Raw genomic sequence first — 23424 nt, 5'->3', positions numbered from 1 at the left:
ATAAGATCAGGAAAAAAACTACACAAATCAAGTTTTTGGTATAGTCTAATTTTCCAATGATACAGATACCAAAATCTAGTATCTCCCTCAATTTAGACAGGAATAATAAAGACTACGAACTTCCCTGGTGACTCAGACGGTAAAGCGTCTGCCTACAATGGGGGAGACCCAGGTTCAATCCCTGTAAGATCCTCTGGAGAAGGAAATGGCAACCCCCTTCAGTACTCTTGCTTGGAAAACCCCATGGACAGATGAGCATGGTAGGCTACAGACATGGGGTCGCAAACAGTTGGATACAACTGAGCGACTTGACTTTCACTTTCAATAAAGACTACATGCTTAAAGAAGGGAAAAATATAAACTCAAAAAGCAACTCAGTGGTAACAAACACATTAAATATTTCAACTAACCATATGACGTTTGTCTCCATTCTGAAAGTTTACACAATGAGGCGGGTCTTAACCAAAAAATAAAAACTTGGGAAACAAGGCGTCACCTACATTACAGGTTGCTTTTTAAATTTAATAAATTGACAGTGAGTATGGCTCAGCTGGTAAAGAATCCGCCTGCAGTGAGGGAGAGCTGGGTTCGATTCCTGGGTCAGGGAGATCCCCTGGAGAAGGGGAAGGCTACCCACTCCAGTATTCTGGCCTGGAGAATTCCATGGAGTCCATGGGGTTGCAAAGAGTCGGACACAACTGAGTGACTTTCACTTTAGTAAATCAAAACTGCCTGAACTTGATAATCCTTTACCGAATTTAGCATTTTATGTCAACGTATTAGTCATATATATCAGGCACCTTATGCAGCAATTACAAAAACCACTTTTTCAAAAGTGAAGCATTATCTTTCCAGTTTGTAAACTTCATAACTAGAATTACTATCAGTGGTGCTCCGGCACCATCATGTGTGCAGAAGTAACGTAACAAATGCTGGAGCTGCTGCACTGTCAGCCTTGTTGCAGCTGCTGCCATGACATGCTGAAGACAGCAGAGAAAACGGCCCGTCACCTCAAGAACCTGAGCTCAGCTACCCCCCTCTATCAGAAAACACTCCAGTACACACACCACCAGGCCACGATTTCCTCTCAACTTCTTACATATTTCACGTAAATGAAAGTCAAGGAAAAGTTCTATTTGCAAAAATACACTGTTATATTGCTTTCAGTTCAGTTCAGTAGCTCAGTCATGTCTCTTTGTGACCCATGGACTGCCTTAGTGAGATTAAAAGTACATAGAATCTGCATATGGAAAACCTATCAAGGAAACTGTTCTGCAGCAGCATTTCAAAGTCAGTACATTTCTGTCTGTATTTTAACTTCTAGTTTCACAAGTCTCTTTTTTTAAAAAAGGACAAAAAATGTTATAAAAGAACAGGTTACCATTTCCATTTAAAAAAATTCTTATTAATATCACACCATCTCACCAATTACAAAACTCTAAATAAATCAAGTTTTTAACCTGCATCTATCAAAATTACAATAGTAAGAACTATCTATTTGAACCTTACCTCTATCCCATCAAAACACAGTTTGATAACTGGTACAAATGCCTCTTCAACAGCCTGTGAGAAAATTAAGTAAGTTTAGTGTCTCTGAAACCATACATTAGAATTATACTAGTTTTAGTACACTTAAATAAATGCAATACTTAAAACTGTTTAAATATAATTTACCATAATGCCTGACACAAACTAGGTTCTCAGTAAATACTTTAAAGACACTAGAATCCTAAATCAGACAAGCTTTGGTTCAAACCCTTGATCTCTGCTACTATGATTATGATGAGGGCCAAGTTGCTTAGTGTTTATTTTCTTTGCCTCACTTCCTACTCTGTACATGAGATTACAGATTTATGATTTTTAGACTGCTGTAAAGAATAAAATACAAGCATGTATTATCTTAAGCTTAAAACGGTCTGGCAAATTACAAGAGTTCAATAAAGTTGATAGCTACACCATAAAAAACTCATGCAACTGACTAAATTGACTTTTTTCATTCCTCCCCTTTCACCCAGAACATTTACGTACTCTTAAATCTTTTACTTCTTCCTGTAGTTTCAACTTATCATAGAATGAGGTGAAAAAATCACTTCGATCAACATGTCTTGGTGCGACACACAATGCATCAATATCAGCACCTAGAAAAAAAATTAAGTCCAACTACTAATTAGTATTACAAGAAAATTATTTTGCACCTTATCATGGCAGTAGTTGACAGTAATGAGCCTCTAAAACTGCACCCCTTTCCTTAAAAAAAACAAAAAGAAAAGCTACCAGTCAGTATAATAAAAACATGACCCTAATTGATGGGATATATTTTTTCCTAAAGCAACTTCTATTTGCAATGGCCCAGGTCAACTGGGAGTCAAAGAAACCTGACTCAGATGGGAACTTTTATGATAAGAGAAGGAATTAGTCAAGAATACACCCAGTATCTTGGTGTCACTAGTCACAGCCATGTTCATCAGGGAAACAAAAAGCATACAGTTACTGTCTGTACATTATGACTGCTGCTTCCAGGCTCCTATCTGCACCTAAACGGGACCTATACACTGCAAGAAGCACCATCGGCAAGAATCCAAAAAGGTAGACCATGTAAGACGGTTGCTATTAATTTAGGACCTGATAGGAGGCCAGCATTGAGTACATAAGGAAGCACACAAAAAAATGATCAAAACCAGTAACTGGGGTCATAAACAGAGGAGATCAATATGAAATCAAGTCAACATGGTCATTTTCCTAAAAGACTCAATACCTGAGGCACTAACTCTGAAGGCAGGACACCTGGCGTATTCATGAAGGGAGAAAAGAACGTAAAGTTCACAGCAAACATCCAAAGTAAATGCACTGCTTCCAGCACAGAGCAGCAGGAGGTGGGGAGAAGGAATAACGCCACAATGCAGAGAATAGGAGACTGGCAGATAACTGTTTCCAAAAGTCTTTACTCAATTTGTTACCATACTGTTTCTATCTTATGCTTTGGTCTTTTTGGCCAGGATGCAGGTGAGATCTTAGCTCCCACATCCCCTGCACTGCAAAGCCAAGTCTTAAACACTGGACCACCAGGGACTGTCCCCTGACAGATAGTTTTAACAGAGGCTAGTGGTTAATGGTTGAAAACTACAGCCTCAGACTGCCAGAGTTAGAATTCTAGCTCTGCCAGGAGATGGCTAGAAGCAACTGTTCAAGTTGTATTGTCTCTTTAAGTCTCAGACTCCTATCTGTTACATAAGAATATTGAACAATAAATAAGATCATGAAGACCAAAGGCTTACTAACTACGCTCAGTTTAAAAAAAAAAAACAAAGACCTCAATAATGTTCTCCCCAACAGGGGGAAAAACCTACAAATGTAACTAAGAAAATATTATTAGTGATTGATACTGACTGAAGATACACATTTTTTTTGTTTTTTTCCTTAAGTATATTTCATGACTTTGTAATAAAAAGGAAAAGGAAAACCACGAATTTCCCCCGAAAAACTTTAACTCATTTTTGTTCTGATTTCCAAACTGATATTCTTCAGGTAGACCAAATGATATACAGAGCAGCACTGCTCAAAATCACTCCCCAATGGCAAAAATTGTACTTTACGTGCACTTTCTAATATAATAGCCACTAACCACTTGTGGTTATTCAACAATGAAAATATGGGTAATTCTATTACACATAAATTTATTTTACTCAATACTACATTGAAGAGTACAGGTATAGAAGGCATCACTTTATATCATTCTTATCAAATTTAGGCTTCCTGAAGTACTTCCATACAAACCTAAGTTGTATAACAATACACCATAAGTAACTGAGATGGATGTGCTTACAATTTTTTTTCATTTTAAAAGTATTCTTTCTCAAGATAATTAAAACAGTATTTACCTTTTGTATGTACTCCTAATCTATAAGATCCAAATGTAAAAATTTTCCCACCAACATTTTCAATTACAGACTGTGGAAGATTCTGTTGAAGCAAATAAAAAATTAGTCATTTTGCCAGTGGAGCACAAAGGTAACTATTTCAAGTAACACTGTACATTAGACAAAAAAACAAAACACTTTCCATGCAAATTTATATACAAGGTAAACAAACTATAAGCTCTATAAAATACCAGGCCTTCACAGAGTAACCTAACTTAAAATTTAAGCAATTTTCAACTTTTAATCAGTGCTAATATTTTGTCACATTTTTGGAAACTGCTATAAAGACGACGGTGATCGAGGAGATCATGTGATTCCACAGAAGTAATCTTAGAATCACATATTTTAATCATGACAAGGTGCTGCATAAATCATCAATGTGAGAATATAACGGTATTTTACTGTATCAAGAGTGACTTTAAGGCCAATAATGCTACTCTTAATAGTTCAGTAGGATGATTTAATAGTTTAGTGGGATGATTCTGAGAAAAATGAAACTTATTGGTGATTTTCATCTTCCTGACCCTGGCACTACTACACTATGGAGAATACTTAACCGCCCCTGGGGATAAGGAGGATAATGTCTCTCCACACACACAAAGTCTTCATGTGTGCTAGGTCAGTCTCTCTGAACTTTCTAATTCCTCAGTGAAGTCTTGTTCAGTAGGAGAACATAAAGACAGCTCTTCCCCACCACCCTTCCAAAAACACCAAATTGTTACTCCATACTCCAAAAACCCTAAACACAAAGTGTAACAAGCTCAGGGACTCTCTTGTTTCTTAATTAATACATCACAGAAAAACAATTCAATTGAAAACCTTTTTTAAGTGTCAGAATACAGGATGGCAAATAAATCAAACTAAGTGAAAATTCAAATTTTATATAAAATTTCCCAAATATTTATAAATTAATTGTAACTAATACATTAAAAATTCTCTACTGATTTAACTGGAGATATTTTTGGTTGTCACAGTTTGGGAAGACCAGACAGGGGCAAGTGCATTCAATTGGAAGAGTGCTGCTTTTAACATCTTCCAGCATAATCCCTAAAAAAGAACTATATAAGGAATTCCCTGGTCGTCCAGTGGTTTAGATTCTGCAAGGGCACAGGTTCAATCCTGGGTTGGGGAACTGGATCCAAAGAGAGACCTATGTGGTTCAAGTGTATCAACAGTGTCAATATGAAGAAATTCTGCATCAAGTCTTAAAACCAACAAAAGAAGAAATGCCCAATAGGAAAGGAGACATGAAAGATCACACCCGTAAAGCCTAACTGCTGAAGCCCCATCTCTGACCAATCTACTACTGACAGCCTAGAGAGAAAAGGGCACGAACGTGACTAGGAACGAACAGTAGCTTCACCAAGTGAAAGTTGCTCAGTCGTGTCCGACTCTTCGTGACCCTCATGGACTATTTACAGTCCATGGAATTCTCCAGGCCAGAATACTGGAGTGGGTAGCCTTTCCCTTCTCCAGAGAATCTTCCCAACCCAGGGATTAAACCCAGGTCTCCCGCATTGCAGGTGGATTCTTTACCAGCAGAGCCACCAGGCAAGCCCATGAAATTAATGAAATTAATTCATTAATCCAAATAAATTTTCGTACCCTCAGGAAAATGAGGAAGAAGAATTATATCAAGAATTATCAGTTAATGAAACAAGGTACTCAAATTACTGAAACAAAACTATCAATGAGTTGGAAATCTTGTTTCATATTAAATAAATCTCAAGTTTTGGCCTTGTCTATGGTTTTCAACTTAAAGGTCTAATAAGCCATTAAAGCAAAGCTGTGTTTTCTACCCAAGAATGAAGAATCACAAAGTTCAACAAATGAGTAAAAATACTTAAACATGCACATCCTTTGCTTTAGCTCAAAAGGAAGTTCTTTTCAAAATATATTTTTACCAAAACTCTATCAATGACAAGTATGTAGTACTTAAAGAATCCTCAATTTTGAATAATCTGGCTGCTAAAGTTTTAGTCCAGTTCTTGAAATATATATACAGTGCTTTAAGAAAACAATATTGTAAATTTGACTAAAGCCAGAAGATTCTAACTTTTCTTCCACCTTGACACCTTGCCTCAGGTTTTCTTCTATTTCCAGTTCTCTTACCATCAATTTCTCAACTGTATTACAGACTAAATACGCATTTTCAACTACCCGGGAAAAACAACCACTATTTACAGAATTTTTTAAAAAATGGCTTCTACACAACTTTTTAAGAACACATTTCCTTTACCAGAAGCCTAGACATTAATTCAACAGTTGTATTATTTCTTTATTATGAAATATTAAAAACTCAAGGAATGTTATTATAAAAAACTAAATATTCAGTTTGAGTTTAATATCTGAAGGCCTAAGAATGCTCACTGTTGTAGAATTCCTTAAAAGGTAACAAGAGTCTTGAATATTTAATGTATATATTTAATACATTTTTTAAAGCACCTTTTGGGGAAATAATATTTCTGACATGTGTAAGTAATCACAGAATTTCAGCTTTGAAGTGTTCAACCAAAATGTATTTATAAAATCACTGAATTTAATTCAGTTTTTCCTGTTTTCAAAATAGCTAGACACCAAATTCTAGTGTCAACAGTCTAAAACAAAAGATTCTAAACATTAAAGACTCTAAATTCACTCAGTAAGAATAGATAAGCCAACTGCTGTGTTCAGCTGATAAATTTCTTCCTATACTGTTAAGTCACCTTACCTTGCTTTCACTGATTTCTCGTATCCACTCTTTTACCAGGTTATTTAATTTTCCCAAAATTAAAATCCTGTTGATAGAGGATATCAGTTATCAGGTTGTTTGTTATTCCAGATTACTTTTAATATGCAGCTTCCTAAATTTTAACCAGTTTTTAAGTTATCAGAAAGAAAGTTTATAATAGTTAGCTACATGTAGGCACTGTTACACTGGACAAGACAATCTTTTAGCTAAGCAAGGCATTCCTCTTTCTCCTGACAATGCTGTAGTACTATACTAACCAAAATTATTGCAAATCAAAATAAAGGAAACAGACCTTTATATAGATGGAAAGTTTTTTCGAGGTATCATTCTTGTTTGAAACAGATATATAATGGGGTGAAAAATTCTGACTCTCAGTACAGAATTCCTAAAAATTAGCCTACTATGTTAATAAAAAATTGTACCTTAAAAGAATACATAAACATATACACACTGACCTGCGCTGCAGTTCCTCTTCCTCTTCAAAAACCCCAAAGGGCTTCAGAGTCTCAACTAGCTTCTGTGTGAGTAGGCAGTCAGTCTCCTTGGGGGCTGCTAAGCTGATGGGAGAAGTAATGCCATAGTGCTTCTGTGGCGGCTGTGTTTGCTGTGATCCCTGTGTTGTAACTGGACTGCAAACAGAACTGGATAAAATTACTGCCAAAAAATTTCCACAATTTGAAACAAATCAGCATAACTAGAAAAAATGCATTTCTAAACATAGTTGATTCCCTACCATACTCCAAAAACATGTTTTAAAACAAAAAATAATGCAAAAACTAAATGACCAAGAAGAAAACTTTAGTTCTCCTCCCACTCCAAGGAGTGGTTAGCTACTATCTATCTACTACTATCTACTAACTTAGCTACTATCTAAACATCTAAATAAATCATGAATAGCCGATCAAATATATTGCTAGAGAAAATGCAATCAAGGATACAGTGAACTTCTGAGAAATTTCACTTCTTGAAAAGAAGCCAAATCTGTTAAATTGTTATTTCTAAAGAGATGAGATAAATACAAAAAGTTTTACCAACACAAGAGATTCACCAAGTGGAACTTAACATCTGACTAGCAATGAATAAAATTCATAGATAATGAGGCAAATAACAGCAACATAACTTGGAGGGGGAGAACTATATTCACACTAAACTTGTTACAGTATTTTCGCTAAGAGATTTACACTTTAACAATGATTAGTCAAATGTTTTTCCGGTTTAAGAGAAATTCTAGATTTTTACAACCAACAGGGTTTTAACATAACTAGTGAAAAGGTCCAGTATGTTCTAAATGGTTTAGGAAATTAATCTGACTCCATTTTTTTGTGTGCAAGCAATTCTTGTTTTTGTTCCCCTCCCTTTATAAGTCAATGGACAGGGATTCTAAAGCAGCACAATTATTAACAAAAAACTGCCTGGTCAAATAATGTACAAAACCAGGTAAGGAGAAAAAGCTAACATTTCAATCAGTTATTTGCCCCAAATTCTGTTCTTTAAGAAATAACTTATTTTATATACACACATATCTCTATTTCTTTCCAAGTTCTAAATATATATATATGTGTACATATACATATTTAAATTTAAGTGCAATAGCCTACTAGAACAATAAGGTGCAGGAATCCTATGTAGCTAAGTCCCATTATGCATTCACTACTGTCCTGGGTTCTGTTTTATACTAGGTGGGACCCTGTCTTATACTGTCTTCTGATATCAACACAATACCTAAGAATGCCAGGAAACCCACAGTGTTTACTAATTAGTCAATAGGCTGTACAGCATTAAATAGTTTATGCTTCCTGAACAAGTTATGCATTGTCTCAATTTTAACTCAGATTTTACAGTAACATTTGCTGAATTAATATGAATCAGATTTATCTCTTATAGCAATTAATTTACATCAGATCACTTCCTCCTAGTAACTGTAATATAAACTCCACTACTATATAAGACTATGATGTCAATTCACAGAGCTGGGGCTCCACGTGAGCACCAAGCACTGTCAAGAGACTAAATATCTCACATTATATGATTAAAATATAGAAGTTAACATAAGTGCAAATACATTTATAGTATCTTGGTTAATACATATTTTTGTCAGTCAACAAATAGCTATTCTCAGGTTCCATAAAACTAACATAAAAAAGGTAGCCCTCAAAACTGTCCAACCATTTCTTCCCACCATGCTCTAATAGATTCCAGATAAATTACATATTAAGTGTAAAAAAATACACTTACCACGTATTTTAGCGTAATTAAATTCTCGTGCATTGTTCACTGCTTCATATGAGTTTCTCCAAGTAAACTACAGCCCTTCATGACCAACCCAGGATTATAAATACTTTTTATAAATGATTTTAATGTAAGTAGAGCCAGAAAAGAAAACAAATATAAAGTTCACTCTAGCCATATTTGGTTCAAGTAAACAATAAAAGCTTTCAAGCCAAGTATAAACTGAATTCATGTTTTCCTAACTTAAACATCTACTGATTTTTTTTTTTGAGCAAGTAATAGTTCATTTGCACTCTTTTCCTTTCTGAAGGGGCTAAATTCATTACCAGTTGAGTTTGAGTATCACCAAAATATGGGTGCCCATTCTCTGTGGCATTAAGCTTTCTTGGCAGACTCATTTTTTTCTTTCTCAAATATTCAAGCTCTTCATTGTCACACAAAAAAACAATGCTAGGAAAGTCCACTGTCTATTTCAACTATACTGCCAAAAATACTGGATAGAGGCTCAGATTTCTAAATTCACACCAAGTAAGCTCAGACTTCTAAATTCACACCAAGTTTGCTTACTTTAATTGGGGGGGGGGGGGATGTTGATGTCTACATTAGTTTCCACATTAACATTCTGATGGGGAAACAAATCATACCCCAGCTATAAATGTTTATTCAAAATGTAGTCACATCACAGAAGATAAACCACATTTACCTGACTCATCTAATGCAAAAAAGAACATATATATCACCTCTCTTATGTGTACATATTTAATACAAGTTATATATAGAATATATACTAATTCAAGAACGCGTATGAAAGAAATAAAAATAAATCACAACCAAATGAAAGCAAAGAAATAAATACATGTTCTGAAAGGCATAAGACACCTATGCCTCCAATAAAAATGGCTTAAGCTTAGCCTACGTAGGCAGACTAGGAATTCTAGGACGCCAGATGCTCTGAATGTCTGAAATGTAGAAACATTAGCTACGATTGAATGGCAGAAGTCAAATTTTTCCATTTAATTTTAATATTAGAAATTAAGGAGAGGGACAAAATTTAAGGATCTTTTTGGCTGTCTTGTTTCTAACAAAAATAATATACACATTCTAATAATGGGTGAAAAGTTCTCCTTTACAGAATTTCTCCTGGAACCATACACCAGACAGCTAGCTATCAATCCCAAGAAAGCAAAGCTCTTCCTCAAATTCTTGAACATAGGAGCCACCTGTCCATGATCCATCACTTTTTAGAGACATTTTTACCAAATGCGGTTTTCTTCACACTTAACTATTAAAAAATAATAATAATAACTTCTATAATTATATAAAACAATAAGGAAAAAAATCCCATGGACTGTAGCCCACCAGGCTTCTCCATCCAAGGAATTTTCTAGGCAAGAGTACTGGAGTGGGTTGCCATTTCCTTCTCCAGGGGATCTTCCTGACCCAGGGATCGAACCCGGGCCTCCCACATTGTAGGCTGACGCTTTACCGTCTGAGCCACCAGGGAATCCCAACTTCTTCAATTATATAAAACAATAAGGAAGAAAACTAGATACAGAGCCAGAGTATTTGTGATCCATTAAAATTTCTTTCTGGCTTTCCATTTAAATATCAAGAATGCTTGTGCTTTTCCTGAATAACTGGTTCACTTTCATCTCATGAACATATTCGTGTCTACCTTTAGGCTACCGCCTGAATTCTTACAGCAAAACTGATGGCCATCCTGCAAGTTCTCTGCAAAAATCCAAAAATCACTGTACTTCTGTAAGAACTATTTTAGTACCCTAATTTCTAGTTTTATACCTCTGCCCTGATCCATCCTCTTCATCCACCTTTAATGTAAACATCTTGCCAGCTTTCAAAATATGACTAAAGCCTTTTTAAATCTTAATCCTTTCTGGATCAGAGCAAGAGATGAATTGTGCCCTACCCTTCAAAATTACAAAGGGCTCTCCCAGTGGCTCAGTGGTAAAGAATCTGCCTGCCAATGAAGAAGATGAGAGTTGGATCCCCGGATTGGGAAGATCCCCTGGATAAGGAAATGGCAACCCACTCCAGTATTCTTGCTTAGAAGTCCCAAGGGCAGAGGAGCCATGGTGGGCTCGTCCACGGGGTTACAAGGAGTTGGACAGGACTGAGTGAGTGAGCTCACATGCACAAAATTACAAAGGGCAGCCCAACACTCCTCCGGAGAAGGCAATGGCACCCCACCCCAGTACTCCTGCCTGGAAAATCCCATGGATGAAGGAGCCTGGTGGGCTGCAGTCCACGGGGTCGCTAACAGTCGGACACGACTGAGCGACTTCACTTTCATGCATTGGAGAAGGAAATGGTAACCCACTCCAGTGTCCTTTCCTGGAGAATCCCAGGGACGGGGGAGCCTGGTGGGCTTCCATCTCTGGGGTTGCACAGAGTCGGACACAACTGAAGCGACTTAGCAGCAGCAACACTCCTTCCCCCATTCTACTGTTTTGGAGGTCAGGAGGGAGGAAGAGAGCACAATACTAAATATTTTCAGAGTTCTCTCTTATACCATAGGGGCATTTTCTTTATAATATTTAAAATAATTTACACCAAGGCAAAGCTTGCACATAACACATGCCCACCTTTATTTTTTTCTTGTTTTTTATACTTCAACAACATTTTATATCACAACTCGATTCCAATACTTGTTCTGCTCTTGGCACTCTTGGTCCCACTCCTTCTACCCCCTGACTATGCCAGTCTGCCATCCACACTGCTACCAAACATCACCCTCCTAAAACAGGGCTTCCTAAAAACCACACGACTTCTGGTATAAAGGCATTCAAAACTGGGTCCACAAAATCTGCTCTCAACCCAAAAGCAATCTGATAAAGAGAAAGCAGGCCTGACTTCACTTCTACTAGTTATGCTGCTCTGATGTCACCTCTGCCATTAGCTGTGTCACTTTTATTAAGCTGTACCTCTACGGAGTCATTAAAGCTCTTCTCTGCTTTGGATGGCAAACTAAAAATTTAAATACAGTAACACATTTATGTCACAGAACACCAGTTTCCAAACACAAAGATCCTTCCCTTCCCCATGCTAGGCTGTCTAAGATCTAAATCTAATTAGGGTACTTAGAAATGACAACATTTTTGTGAACCTGGAGTATGAATGTAGGCTGCTTATTTTGGCTAGAGATTTGTTTCAAAAGCTTAGGCATCCAGTTTAAACAATACTTGCACTCTGAAACATTAAGAACCACTCTACTGCCATAAACATAAAGCTAACTCAAATGCTGCAAGTTCCTATGATTTGTAAACCAGTTAAGTGATTTCCCTGGTGGCTCAGACAGTAAAGCGTCTGCCTACCATGTCGGAAACCTGGGTTTGGAAGATCCTGTGGAGAAGGAAATGGCAACTCACTCCAGTACTCTTGCCTGGAAAATCTCATGGATGGAAGAGTGTGGTGGGCTACAGTCCTTGGGGCTGCGAAGAGTCAGACACGACTGAGTGACTTCACTTAAGTAGCCATACTTTCAAACAGTCAAAGTATGATCAGTCATGGATGTAGTATATTGATGACCACTTCAAGTAAGTGAGGAAAGTAAGGAACACTCCAATGAAAACCTGCATTAGTACTTGCTTTCACTAACTGAATGAAATCCAAGGAGGATTTTCACTTTTATAAAAAGAGGCAAAAACACTGCTCATTTGTTTTGCAAGCTGTTTCAGAGAGAGCCTGCACCCTGAGCGGCAAGAGTGGCAACTACCACCAACCTCCTTTCCCAGAAAATATGTGTGTTCACTATCAAACTGCCATAACTTTGAATGGTGTCTGTGATCCACTATGCTTTATCTCAACTTATTCTGTGCATCTGTTAGCAAGATGCATGTAAGGTAGCTGCTTCTTCATTTTATGCCATTTTGGCTTACAAAAGGTTTCATAGGACCCCTCTCTTTCGGATACCGAGGGAAACCTGTATCCTTAATATGTTCTTATATCAACTTTTTAAAAAGTTTCATTGCAAATCAAGGAAGCACATTAAGACAATCATTTTTTTTCTGTCAGATTGGAGAAAAAGAGGGCTGATGTATATCTGGTAAAAATGAAAGACTTATAAACATCTAATATTAGCAATGGTATAAGAAAATGAGCACTCTTATCCATCAAAGGAGGTAAACTTGGCATATAATTTTTAAAAGCAGTCTGGAGTCATCAAATTTTTTTCTAAAGCTATATCTAGCAATTTCACCTCTAGCAATCTATCTTACACAATTCACTAGGACACCAGGACTCAAACTGAAGGCCCTGAAATTGGCAGACTGATGCTCTTTAATTTACCTTTTTAATACATAAAATGTGTACAGGAAAGCACAAATCTCTACTGCTCATTCCTATACAATGGATTCGAGAGAGACAGGCCAAATATGGGCCCAAAATCCTGTAGAGCAACAATGATCTTGAAATGGGCAGTGCCTATTCCAGCATTATCCTCTATAAAGGGACCATGCTTGGTATTTGCAAATAAATACCTCTCTTGACCCCACAGATTCTGGAATTTGACCTTTCTCATAGGAATAGTACAAAAGTTACCCAAGGCTGTTCGCTGGAACGTTGTTCACAGCGCACTACGAACTGGAAACCACCTAAATATCCATTAATATGATATAGGACTGACGAATTATGGTGCATTCTTACAACTTAAATCTACGCTACATAAAAAGAACGAGGTAGCAGCATGGATGATGCTCACCATGCTAGGTGTTGCAGAATGTAAGTATGATAATAGTATTTATTGAAACCTCAGGATATTCCAGTGTGGCAAGCACTTCACATTATTCCCAACTGTTCGAATGACTCTACTATTACCTGTCTCCATTTTACAGATGAAGAAACTAAAGAGAGGAAAGTGAAAGTGAAGTCGCTCAGTCACGTCCAACTCTCTGCGACCCCATGGACTGTAGCTTACCAGGCTTCTCCGTCCATGGGATTCTCCAGGCAAGAATACTGGAGTGGGTTACCATTTCCTTCTCCAGGGGATCTTCCCAACCCAGGGATCAAACCCGGGTCTCCCGCATTGCAGGCAGACGCTTTAACCTCTGAGCCACCAGGGAAGCCCAAAGAGAGGAAAGGCTGACCTAAATTCACTGGGTCAGGGTATGACCTCAGGCATTTGACTGTAATAGTTAAGCCTCCAGACATCTTTCATAACATACAGTCTTGTATCTTCAAAAATCATTTGTGTGTTACATCCATCTTGCTGTTCAGTGGCTCAGTTGTGTCTGACTCTGCAACCCCATGGACTGTGGGCTGCTAGGCAAGAATACTGGAGTAGGTTGTCATTCCCTTCTCCAGGGGATCTTCCCCATCCAGGGATCTAACCTGGGTCTCCTGCACTGCGGGCAGATTCCTTACCATCTGTACCACCTATGTCTATTATGTCTATACATGCATAGAAATGTAACAAGCAGAATTGACTGGTGGAATAATTTCATCTTCTAACATTTTGTTTTAAGTATTTTTTTAATTGATGAAATCATACAGAAGTTGAAAATCTAATTCTTACTGTTCACCATTAAGTTTGTGATGGTAAAGAGGCTAAACCCCCCACCCCTGAAATCATTCCCCAACAGCAAGAGACACCAAATAACTGCTCAATTTAAATCAATAATTAGCATTTTCATTATTGGCTCTGTAGTTTATCCTATTCAAACAGTTAAAGAACTGAAATAAAAACTTTAAGATGGCCTCTTCAGTGTAATGCTCTGTGATTAGAAAATTAAATACAAACCATGATTTACAGCTTTAGAGCACTGGCAAAGCATTCAAGGTTATCTATCAAACTTCAGTAATCCAATTTTCCTAAAAGCACTTTTTCCTCATTTATTTTTTCCAAAAAACTATATTACTAGGCTGAAACTTACTGAATTAGGATCCCAAATATGTATGAGAGACAACACTAAAATCAGGAATACAAAGATAGTCTCTATCCTCAGTGGCAATCTCAAATTTGGTCAGAGATTCAGATCTTTAAACAAAAGATGGGTGCAAAGTAAAAGCTTATAATAAACAGCACAGAAAGAAAGAATCAAGGCTCTGCCAAAGGAAAAGGATCAGGAGATGTGCGCTCTATAAACAACTGGAGAACAGAAGAGCAGTCTCAGCAGATGGCACACTAACCGAAAGGACAACAAATCACCAACGGTGTTTTCGGAAATGGTTAATATTTAATGGCTTTCACCTCAATTTAAACAAAGCTCAAGCTACTGATGAATCCTTGCCTCCTCATATGGGACATTTGGAGACCTCATATGGGAACTGGAGACCCATCATATTAACAGGGCCAATTGCCTCAAAATGTAGATACTAGTCAACAGAAAACACTCATTTCTTGTTAGTTTTAGTCAGTAAAGTTAAAACTGAAAGCTTAGCTTACCTTCCTTGAAAGTAATCAGATAAATCATAATAACATGATATATATACCTTTATATATAATCTTTAGGTATAAATTATATAATTTGCTGTTTAAAGGCCTTAACCGTAAACATAATGTGTCCACTCAAGCAGGATAAAAGGACACTGAACAAAATAAGAATATGCGATCTCTCTAAAATATCTGAATGTGCACTAAATACTAATTCTTAGCAGAAATAATACAATCTACTCTTTCACAAGAAGTTTAAAATACATTTAAATTTTACTAGTAGCTTAACAGTCAAGCTTACAGTATTTGCTAAGACGTTACTCTAAATGGCTATATCACCTTCAGCCTGTGTAAGAGGTACTAAATATAGTTAGAACCTAACTACAATCTTAAAATAGGTAGTCCAGGTGGCTCATCCAACCAGTATTTAGTAAGCATCAGAGCACCTACAGATGAAGCAATAGTTCACCCTCAGGGGGAACAAATTATGATGAATCCCAAGGTCAAACTTTGGAAATAAACGGTTGATTATCCAGAGAAAAGCACTCATTACTCAACTGTAACAAAGGCCAGGTATTTTCCCCTCTTTCCTAAGGGCACTTCTAACTGTCACTTTGATGTCTGAAAGGGGCTAGAAGTAAAAACAACAAAAATGGCCAAATGACAGCATTCCTGCATCAGTATTTGTCATGCATAATTTGAAAATGAGGGAAATGTAACTAGAGAATCTAAAAAAATTTTTAAGTGTATCAGAAAAAAGTATTCAACAACATATTATATCATAGTATTATACACATTAACTCCAGGATATACAATTTAGATGCTAATAAACAAAATGACAGGAATACTATTCTTAAATAAAACCTTAAGAACTACAAAGACTGTAAAATACAAGAATCTGGTTTCTGAAATATAGAGGGAATAGAAATTTGAGACAATTCTGTAACAGAAGAGGAATAAAGATTATCTATTTTTAATTTCTACATTTTCTTCTTCCCCAAATTCTTAAGTTTTCAAATCAGAATGCTATAAAATTCTGCAAACCTGCAATCCAAAGATTAAACAAATATTTTTTGAGAACCCGATCTTGAAACTTAAGTATACTTAAGACACATCAACAGGCGCCAACTGAGTTGAGGTACACAGGAAATGCTACAGTACGAGGATGAGAATGAAACATGGAACCCAGAGTCGAATTGGGTTCCAATCTTCAACTTAGTGGGCTTCCCTTGTGGCTCAGATGGTTAAGAATCTGCCTGCAATGCGGGAGACCTAGGTTCGATCCTGAATTGGAAGATCCCCTGGAGAACGGAACAGCTACCCACTCCAATATTCTGGCCTGGAGAATTCAACAGACCATATAGTCCACAGGGTCACAACCAGACATGACTGAGCAACTGTCACATTCATTCACTCATTCATTCATTCATTCAAGAACGAATCTCCCCTGCAATGGGGCTGTTTCATGAGTCAGAAACTGAGACTGTACAGTCATTTAAAAGCTGCTGAAGAATCAGGACGATGAACATACCAAATAAAAGACAAGCCTCTTCCACCACCCAAAAGTGAAAAATAGCTGGGACTCCAACTGGCCTCATTTTGCCTAAAGTGAGCTTCTATAAACTTGGCTACAAGCAACTGAAGGTGAAATTTAATTGTAATGTTAACTTGAAGTAGTTCAGCTGCCAAGAAATGGAATATTCTGATGAATCAAAACATTTTAAAAGATGTTTTCAAGCTAGAAGGCTTAAGGGAGTGGTGGTGGGGGGCAGTCAGAGAGTAGGAAGTGAATAGGCTTATAAATTTACCCATATCCAATACCTTCCCTCCCAATTTCTCCATCAAAATAGCATGAATTGAAAACATGTTTACAGTAAAATATCACATGGGCTTTCCCATGGCTCAGCAGTAAAGAATCCACCTGCAATGCAGGAGATGCAAGCTGGATTCTGGTGCAAGAAGATCCTCTGGAGACGGGAATGGCTACCCACTCCATTATTATTGCCTCGGAAATCCCATGGACAGAGGAGCATGACAGGCTGCAGTCCACGGGGTCGTCAAGAGTCGACACAACCGACTGAATAAACAACAATCACATTTCAAAACCACAACCAGCATTATGAAGCAGCTCATTACAAAACCTCTAAATCTTAAAGTGTGATAATCAAAAACTCTCAGACGCTACCCTTCTTAAAGATTACTTAGTACACTGTTTTTCACTGACAACAAAAAACGTCTTTATATCAGGTGTGTCCATTCCTCCAGACAGTTCCAAACCCACCAGAGATGCTGCACTGACACCACCATTGCAAACAGCAGCCTGACAGCTGTCAGCTGTTACTATACATCAGCACTTCTCAAACTTTTGGGTCTTAGGACTCTTTTACAAGTCATAAAGACTCAAATAAGCTCATGTTTATGTGGATTACGTCTGTCACTGTTTACTGCATTAGAGATTCCAACGGAAATTTTTTAAAATGCCAATTCATTTAAGTGACAAGAGATCTATCATATGCCAACATAAGTGATTTTTTTAATAACTGTTTTCTAAAACAAAAGATTTAGTGAGAACAGCACTATTCTACATTTTTGCAAGTCTCTTTAATTCTGGTTTAATAAAAAACAGCTGGATTCTCATGTCTGCTTCTGCATGCAATCCTTTTCGATAAACTGTTTCGGCAGATGCACAGGAAGAAAACCCGGATTTACACCACTGTAAGTGGAAAGGAAGAGTATTTTAACAGTCTTTTCAAATAACTGTGGATATTCTTCTTTAATACTACACCAAAATGCCCCAAGTGGTAATTTCTTAAAGCCTAGTTACAATATGAAAGCAGAAACCACAGCAAAAAACCCTTTGTATTCTTGTATTAAAATCCATTGGTCCATCCTGCACTTACACCTGCCTTCCAAATGTTGACACATTTTAAAAACCACAGTATTTTTAAAGTGTTCATTAATATCACCATCAATCAAATCAGAAATATTTTTAATTATTGGGAGGCTGACTAAGTTCACAATGGCAAAAACAAGCATTACAAAATTCTAAGTTTTGCTTGAAAGCTCAAATTTTATCACTGACTACATTGTCAGTTGTTTTCCTTAAAGACAGACTCCATTTTTCAAGCAAATGCTAAGTCATCAAGTATGAACATCATGGTTCATCACTTGTTCTTTCAGGTAAAAACAGAACTCCATAAGAAAAGTACTAGCTTAGCTCACAAATCAACCAGCTGAGCTCTTCACAAAACAACCATCCTTCTTTTTAGCAGCTTAATGTGTACTTTCCATTTAATCACTATTTATTTATTTTTTAAAATCACAATTTACTTAAAAGACAAACTGAAGGGTCAAGAGTCTTAGTAAAATTAATATTTTTACTGCTTCATCAAAGACTTTTTTTTCAAACTGTGTGTCTGTGTGCATGTGTGTAGTGAAATAATGACAACTGGAAGGATACGGCGCCTCTGCCTCAATTCTTCGTAAAGCACAAGCATCATCACCCATCACTTTCACAGCACTGGTGCAAATATCAACAGACTGAAAAAGATATAACATCTCAACACTGTGAACAGTTTAGATTTTATGCACTCTCGAAGGATCAAAGACCCCTGACGTCCAGACTTCTACACGTCACAGTCTGAAAACCACTGCTACACAATATTACTTTCCACCAAACGGTCCCACTTCTAGCTCTTATCGCTACATGAAACTACTCCAATTCCCCCCTTTTTGGTGACAACTCCAAGTATCTGGAAGGAAAGCTACTGTCTCCAGCCAACTCTTGCTAAATATCTCTTCCAATAATACCCTACAAATGTGGCATGAATGTTAAATCATTGATAACGTTTATTCTCCTTGAAGTCTTTTCATTACCAGTGATAGCCAGAAGTGAGCTGAAAAATAAAGATCTAACCAGCACAGAATAAGGCAGAAATTGGAATACAGTCCCCATACAGTATTATACTTTATATTAGTGCAGTGGCTCTCAACAAGATTTTGGTCCCCAGGGTACACCTGGCAACATTTGGACACATTTTTGGTTGTCATTACCAGAATATGGGGAGTGAGAATCCTGAAATCTAGAGGTCAGGGATGTTGTTAGACACCCTACAATACACAGGACAGAATTATTCGCCTAAAATATCAATACTACCAACATGAGAAATCCTGTATTAATGGGTCTGAAGACTATCAAAAATCTTGGAAACTTCATCACCATGGCTCTTAACCCATGTCAGCTTTTCAAAATTATATGTGCAATTAGATATACTTTGGGACAATATACAGGAGACTTGTTCACAATGTTTTCTAATGATTTTCTAATGACTTAACTTCAATACTGTTTTGATTTTATCCATTCTGACAACTTATCTACGGTCTACACCTTTACCCCACCCCCTATACAATTTTAACAGCCATACTGAACATGTAACTGGAAGTCAAACACTAATACAGTTTGCAAATCACAATTCAAAACATGAAGTTAATGACACCAAAACATGAAAAACAAAGTAAACTAATGGGGGGCAGGGAGCCTATTTAACTTGGCTGTCTTTGGCCTTTCCAGTTTATTTCAATCGGAGAAGGCAATGGCACTCCACTCCAATACTCTTGCCTGGAAAATCCCATGGACAAAGGAGCCTGGTAGGCTGCAGTCCATGGGGTCGCTAAGAGTCGGGCACGACTGAGCGATTTCACTTTCACTTTTATGCATTGGAGAAGGAAATGGCAACTCACTCCAGTGTTCTTGCCTGGAGAACCCCAGGGACGGTGGAGCCTGGTGGGCTACCGTCTATGGGGTCCAACAGAGTCTGACACAACTGAAGAGACTTAGTTTATTTCAAAAGGGCTATAGTACACTTAGGGTTAAAAACAAGAGGGACAGCTAATGAATATCTGTCCACATTTCAAGAAACACACTAGAAAGGCAATATCCATGTGTGGGAATCTGCTGCCTTCACTGTCTCTCCCATTTTAAACATCTGAACTAACTTCCCAAAAATCTGAGTACTTAGGTCTTTAAAAGAAATGTATACTTCCCTTCCCCAATGTTGGGAAAAAGTAGGTATAAAAGAACTGTCAATTTCTAAAAGACATAAATTAAACCACTTTAAGAACACATTTCGTGTTTAATACTGACATGATAGATTATCAGAAAGAGAAGTCCTTTTTTAAAAACAGCAGTAAAATGTGAGCTAACACAGTCATGTGGCATTACTGCAAACATTAAGGTTGACTTTAATAGCTGCTGAATTGAAAAATGCCACAAAAATCCTGCTAAGACTCGGTTCTCCTAGTAACCCTTTTTATCGTTCCATAAAAGGAAGAAATCAATTAACAGGGGCCTTGCAGATTACAAGACTTTAGGTCTATATATTTAATTAAAACAAATATTCTCATTACAGAAATAATACTCTGATAGGCCTCTTAACAAAATGACTGGAGTGGGTGAGAAGGAGGGTGAAATTCCTTTCTAAAATATCGTGTAAAGTACGACAGGTGCGTTTAATGCCTGTTTCAAAGTTACAGCCTCACCTGAAAAGAGACACATATACGTACATAAATAAAACTGTAAAACTATAATCACACATATTTGCAGAAAAGTTAATTTTACTTAAAACAAAAACAAAAACAAAAAAACCTGAGGCGCTAAAGTAGGTGTCAGAAACTCTAAAATTTCTCTTCTACCTTGAAGCAAAACTTCAAGGGTCGATTACATGCTTGGGGGCTACAACGAAGAGAACGCCTCAGCCCTTCGTTTCTTACCCTTGAATCTTCAAAAATGTAAGAAATGCAGTCTCACTATTTAGGCCTCTGCACTGCTGTGTATACACGCAGGGAAAAAACGCTGTAATCTTTCTATCAACAATGAGTTCTCAAATTACATCCCAGTCCTTCAAATAGAAAAAGAAAACTAAAAAAAAAAAAACTCTACAAGGCAAAGAAAGTAAAAGATGTAGGCCTAGTGGGATTAAAAGCCGAAGACCAACTACAGTAAGAAAAAGTCTACCATCAGAAAAACAAAAAAAGTTATCACTGCAGATGGAGAGACGGAAGCAGGAAGAACTCCGGCGACCCTATCAAAACAAAACCGGGAGAGCAATACGTAACGCAAGGCCTTTCGATGAGGGCGCCCGGGAAAATGCCCCTTTTCCGGGGACTGAAGACTGGAGGGGATTGGGGCGGGTGGAGGGGATAGAGGTTTCAAACAGCGGGGCTCGACGCTCAAAACTGGGTTTTGTTTTTTTTTTTTTAAACTCGTGTTCATGCAAGCTGGGACGTGAAGTGGGTTAACACTGGCGCACGACGTGGGCCAACTTGGAAACGGTGAGGAGACGTAGGCCGGGAACAGAAGCAGCAGAATGAGCCCGCCAGGCGCCGGGGTGGGGGCGGGGGGCCAAGCCCGAACCCCGAGCGCAGACCCCGCGAGGAGCAGCAGGGCCTTCCGCCCGGGCCGCTGGCCACCGGGTTTTTTTTTTTTTTTTTTCTCGCCTCCTTTCTATTATCGGACCAAGCTCGAGCACTCCAGTTAAAGAGGTTCCTCCGGCCCTTTTCGGAAGGGGAAGGCCCCCGGCCGGACAGCCGCCAAAGCGAGGGAGTGGGGGGGAGGGGGTAGTGGGAAGCGGGAACGGAGCACAAGGGGGAAGTGAAGCGGCGAACGGGAGGGAGGAAACAGGAAGAGCCCCAGTCCTGCCGGCCTCCCCCGCGGGGCGAGGGCCCGGCTCCCGCGACCCCTCCCCCTCGCCCGACGCCCCCCAAGGCCCCGTCGGCATGCGGGAGAAAACAGAATACAAATCACTTACAACGGCATCGTCTCCTGCGCCGGCACCGCCCAGTCACTTCCCCCCCGCAACCGCCGCCGCTGCCGCCCTGGGCATGATCCACTGAGGCGGGAGGGAGGGGGGCGGGGGCCTGCCTTAGCCCTGGGTCCTACCCCACTCCCGCACCCGCTCCCGCCGCTTTAAGCGCTTCTCCTCCTTCCCCTTCGTCCTAACATGGCGCCCGAGCGCTACCACAGCAACGTTCTAGAACCGGTGACGTCGCCACGCACGCCGGGCGCGCGCCTGCGCGCAGCAGCCGCAGGCGCCGCGAAGCCTCACGGGAAGGGTAGTTCAATAGCCTGCTTGCGCCCCAGCGACTTCCGGCTGGCGCCCCGGGAACTTCCGCCCGGATCCTGTCCACCTTCCGCGGCTGCAGTCCGGGTGCGGGACAGGGTGAGAAAGGTGAGGGGTTCCTTCTCTGAGCGGCGGAGGGGAGCGTGTCCCCTCTTGTCGGGCTGGTCTCGTCGCCGATGCGGCCCGGACTGCGCGCGGCAGGGCCCGGAGAGGGGCGTCGCTTCTGGTGCATTGTGAGGTCGCCCAGGTCTCGCCGCCCGAGGTCGCGCTGCTACTCAGACCGGTTGGTGGAGGCTCTTGGAGGGGCCTGAGGCGCCCGCGCGGGCCCGCCGCTCGCCCCGGGTGCCAGTCGAGCGCGGAGCTCGGCACGGTATCACTGAATTGTAACAAGTCACCCAGCCTCTCCTTGCTTTTTTGAGGAGTTGAGTGTCTGCCTGCTTCCCAGGGGACTGGCGCCTGTTGAATGCGATAATGCAAGAGGGGTGCTTGGCACAGCCAGCAACAGAGAGGAGCGTGGGGTCGCCGCTAGGACTCTCCTGCCCTGCTAGACTCAGTTTAACTCAGCGTGAGGCCTGGAAGTTGTTCTGCCCGCTAATGTGTACGCAGGCGCTCGAGAAATAACTTCAGTGAATAGAAATTTGAAGGCTAGGACTCTGATGACCGCGGCTTCGGGAACACGAGCTTTTTTTTTTTTTTTTTTTTTGACAACTGGGGCCCTGGAACTCACTAATAAAGCTGTCACTCAGTAGAAACGTAGGTGGCCGTAACCCTTGGAATGTTAGCAAAGGCCTTTTCGCCTCCAGTTTCCCCAAGGCTGTGTTTTTTTCAATCCATTCTGTCCCTAAGCGTTCACTCCGAACCTCCAGCCAAAGTTTCAGAAAGAATGTCCCAGACTGACTAGACTCTGATTCTCCTTCCTTCGAATTTAGAACGCATTCCAGAGGGTCACACAGAGCTTAATGGAGGGCAGGGGAGCAGTCATAGGGGAAATTAAAGTTCTAAATTCTTTAAACATGTTAATATGCCCTTGTAAATTCTCAG

General features: G+C 39.3%; 1 protein-coding gene across 13 annotated transcripts in view; it reads right to left on the bottom strand.

Annotated features, from left to right (window-relative positions):
• PAPOLA (poly(A) polymerase alpha) overlaps window positions 1–22295 on the bottom strand; it is a 54716-nt gene extending 32421 nt beyond the window's left edge. For 6 of the 13 annotated variants that reach the window (XR_009597124.1, XR_009597126.1, XR_009597128.1 and 3 more), the window contains exons 1-6: window positions 22072–22295; window positions 7104–7289; window positions 6628–6694; window positions 3879–3960; window positions 2029–2138; window positions 1510–1563 (exon numbers count right to left, since the gene is read on the bottom strand). Coding sequence is in view for 6 of the 13 variants with exons in the window: in XM_012099023.5 (XP_011954413.1) it covers window positions 1510–1563; window positions 2029–2138; window positions 3879–3960; window positions 6628–6694; window positions 7104–7289; window positions 22072–22079 (507 nt within the window). In the remaining 7 variants the exon portion in view is untranslated. Of the gene's footprint in view, window positions 1–1509; window positions 1564–2028; window positions 2139–3878; window positions 3961–6627; window positions 6695–7103; window positions 7290–8883; window positions 8987–22071 lie in introns of all 13 variants that reach the window. The other 7 variants (XR_009597125.1, XR_009597127.1, XM_004017986.6 and 4 more) reach the window with 3 other exon arrangements.
• Window positions 22296–23424: the final 1129 nt, after the last annotated feature.

Source organism: Ovis aries, chromosome 18, assembly GCF_016772045.2.
Source record: "Ovis aries strain OAR_USU_Benz2616 breed Rambouillet chromosome 18, ARS-UI_Ramb_v3.0, whole genome shotgun sequence".
NCBI classification, from domain to species: Eukaryota; Metazoa; Chordata; class Mammalia; order Artiodactyla; family Bovidae; genus Ovis; species Ovis aries.
Note: the sequence above shows the minus strand (reverse complement) of the source record. Positions and strands in the feature narration are given on the sequence as shown.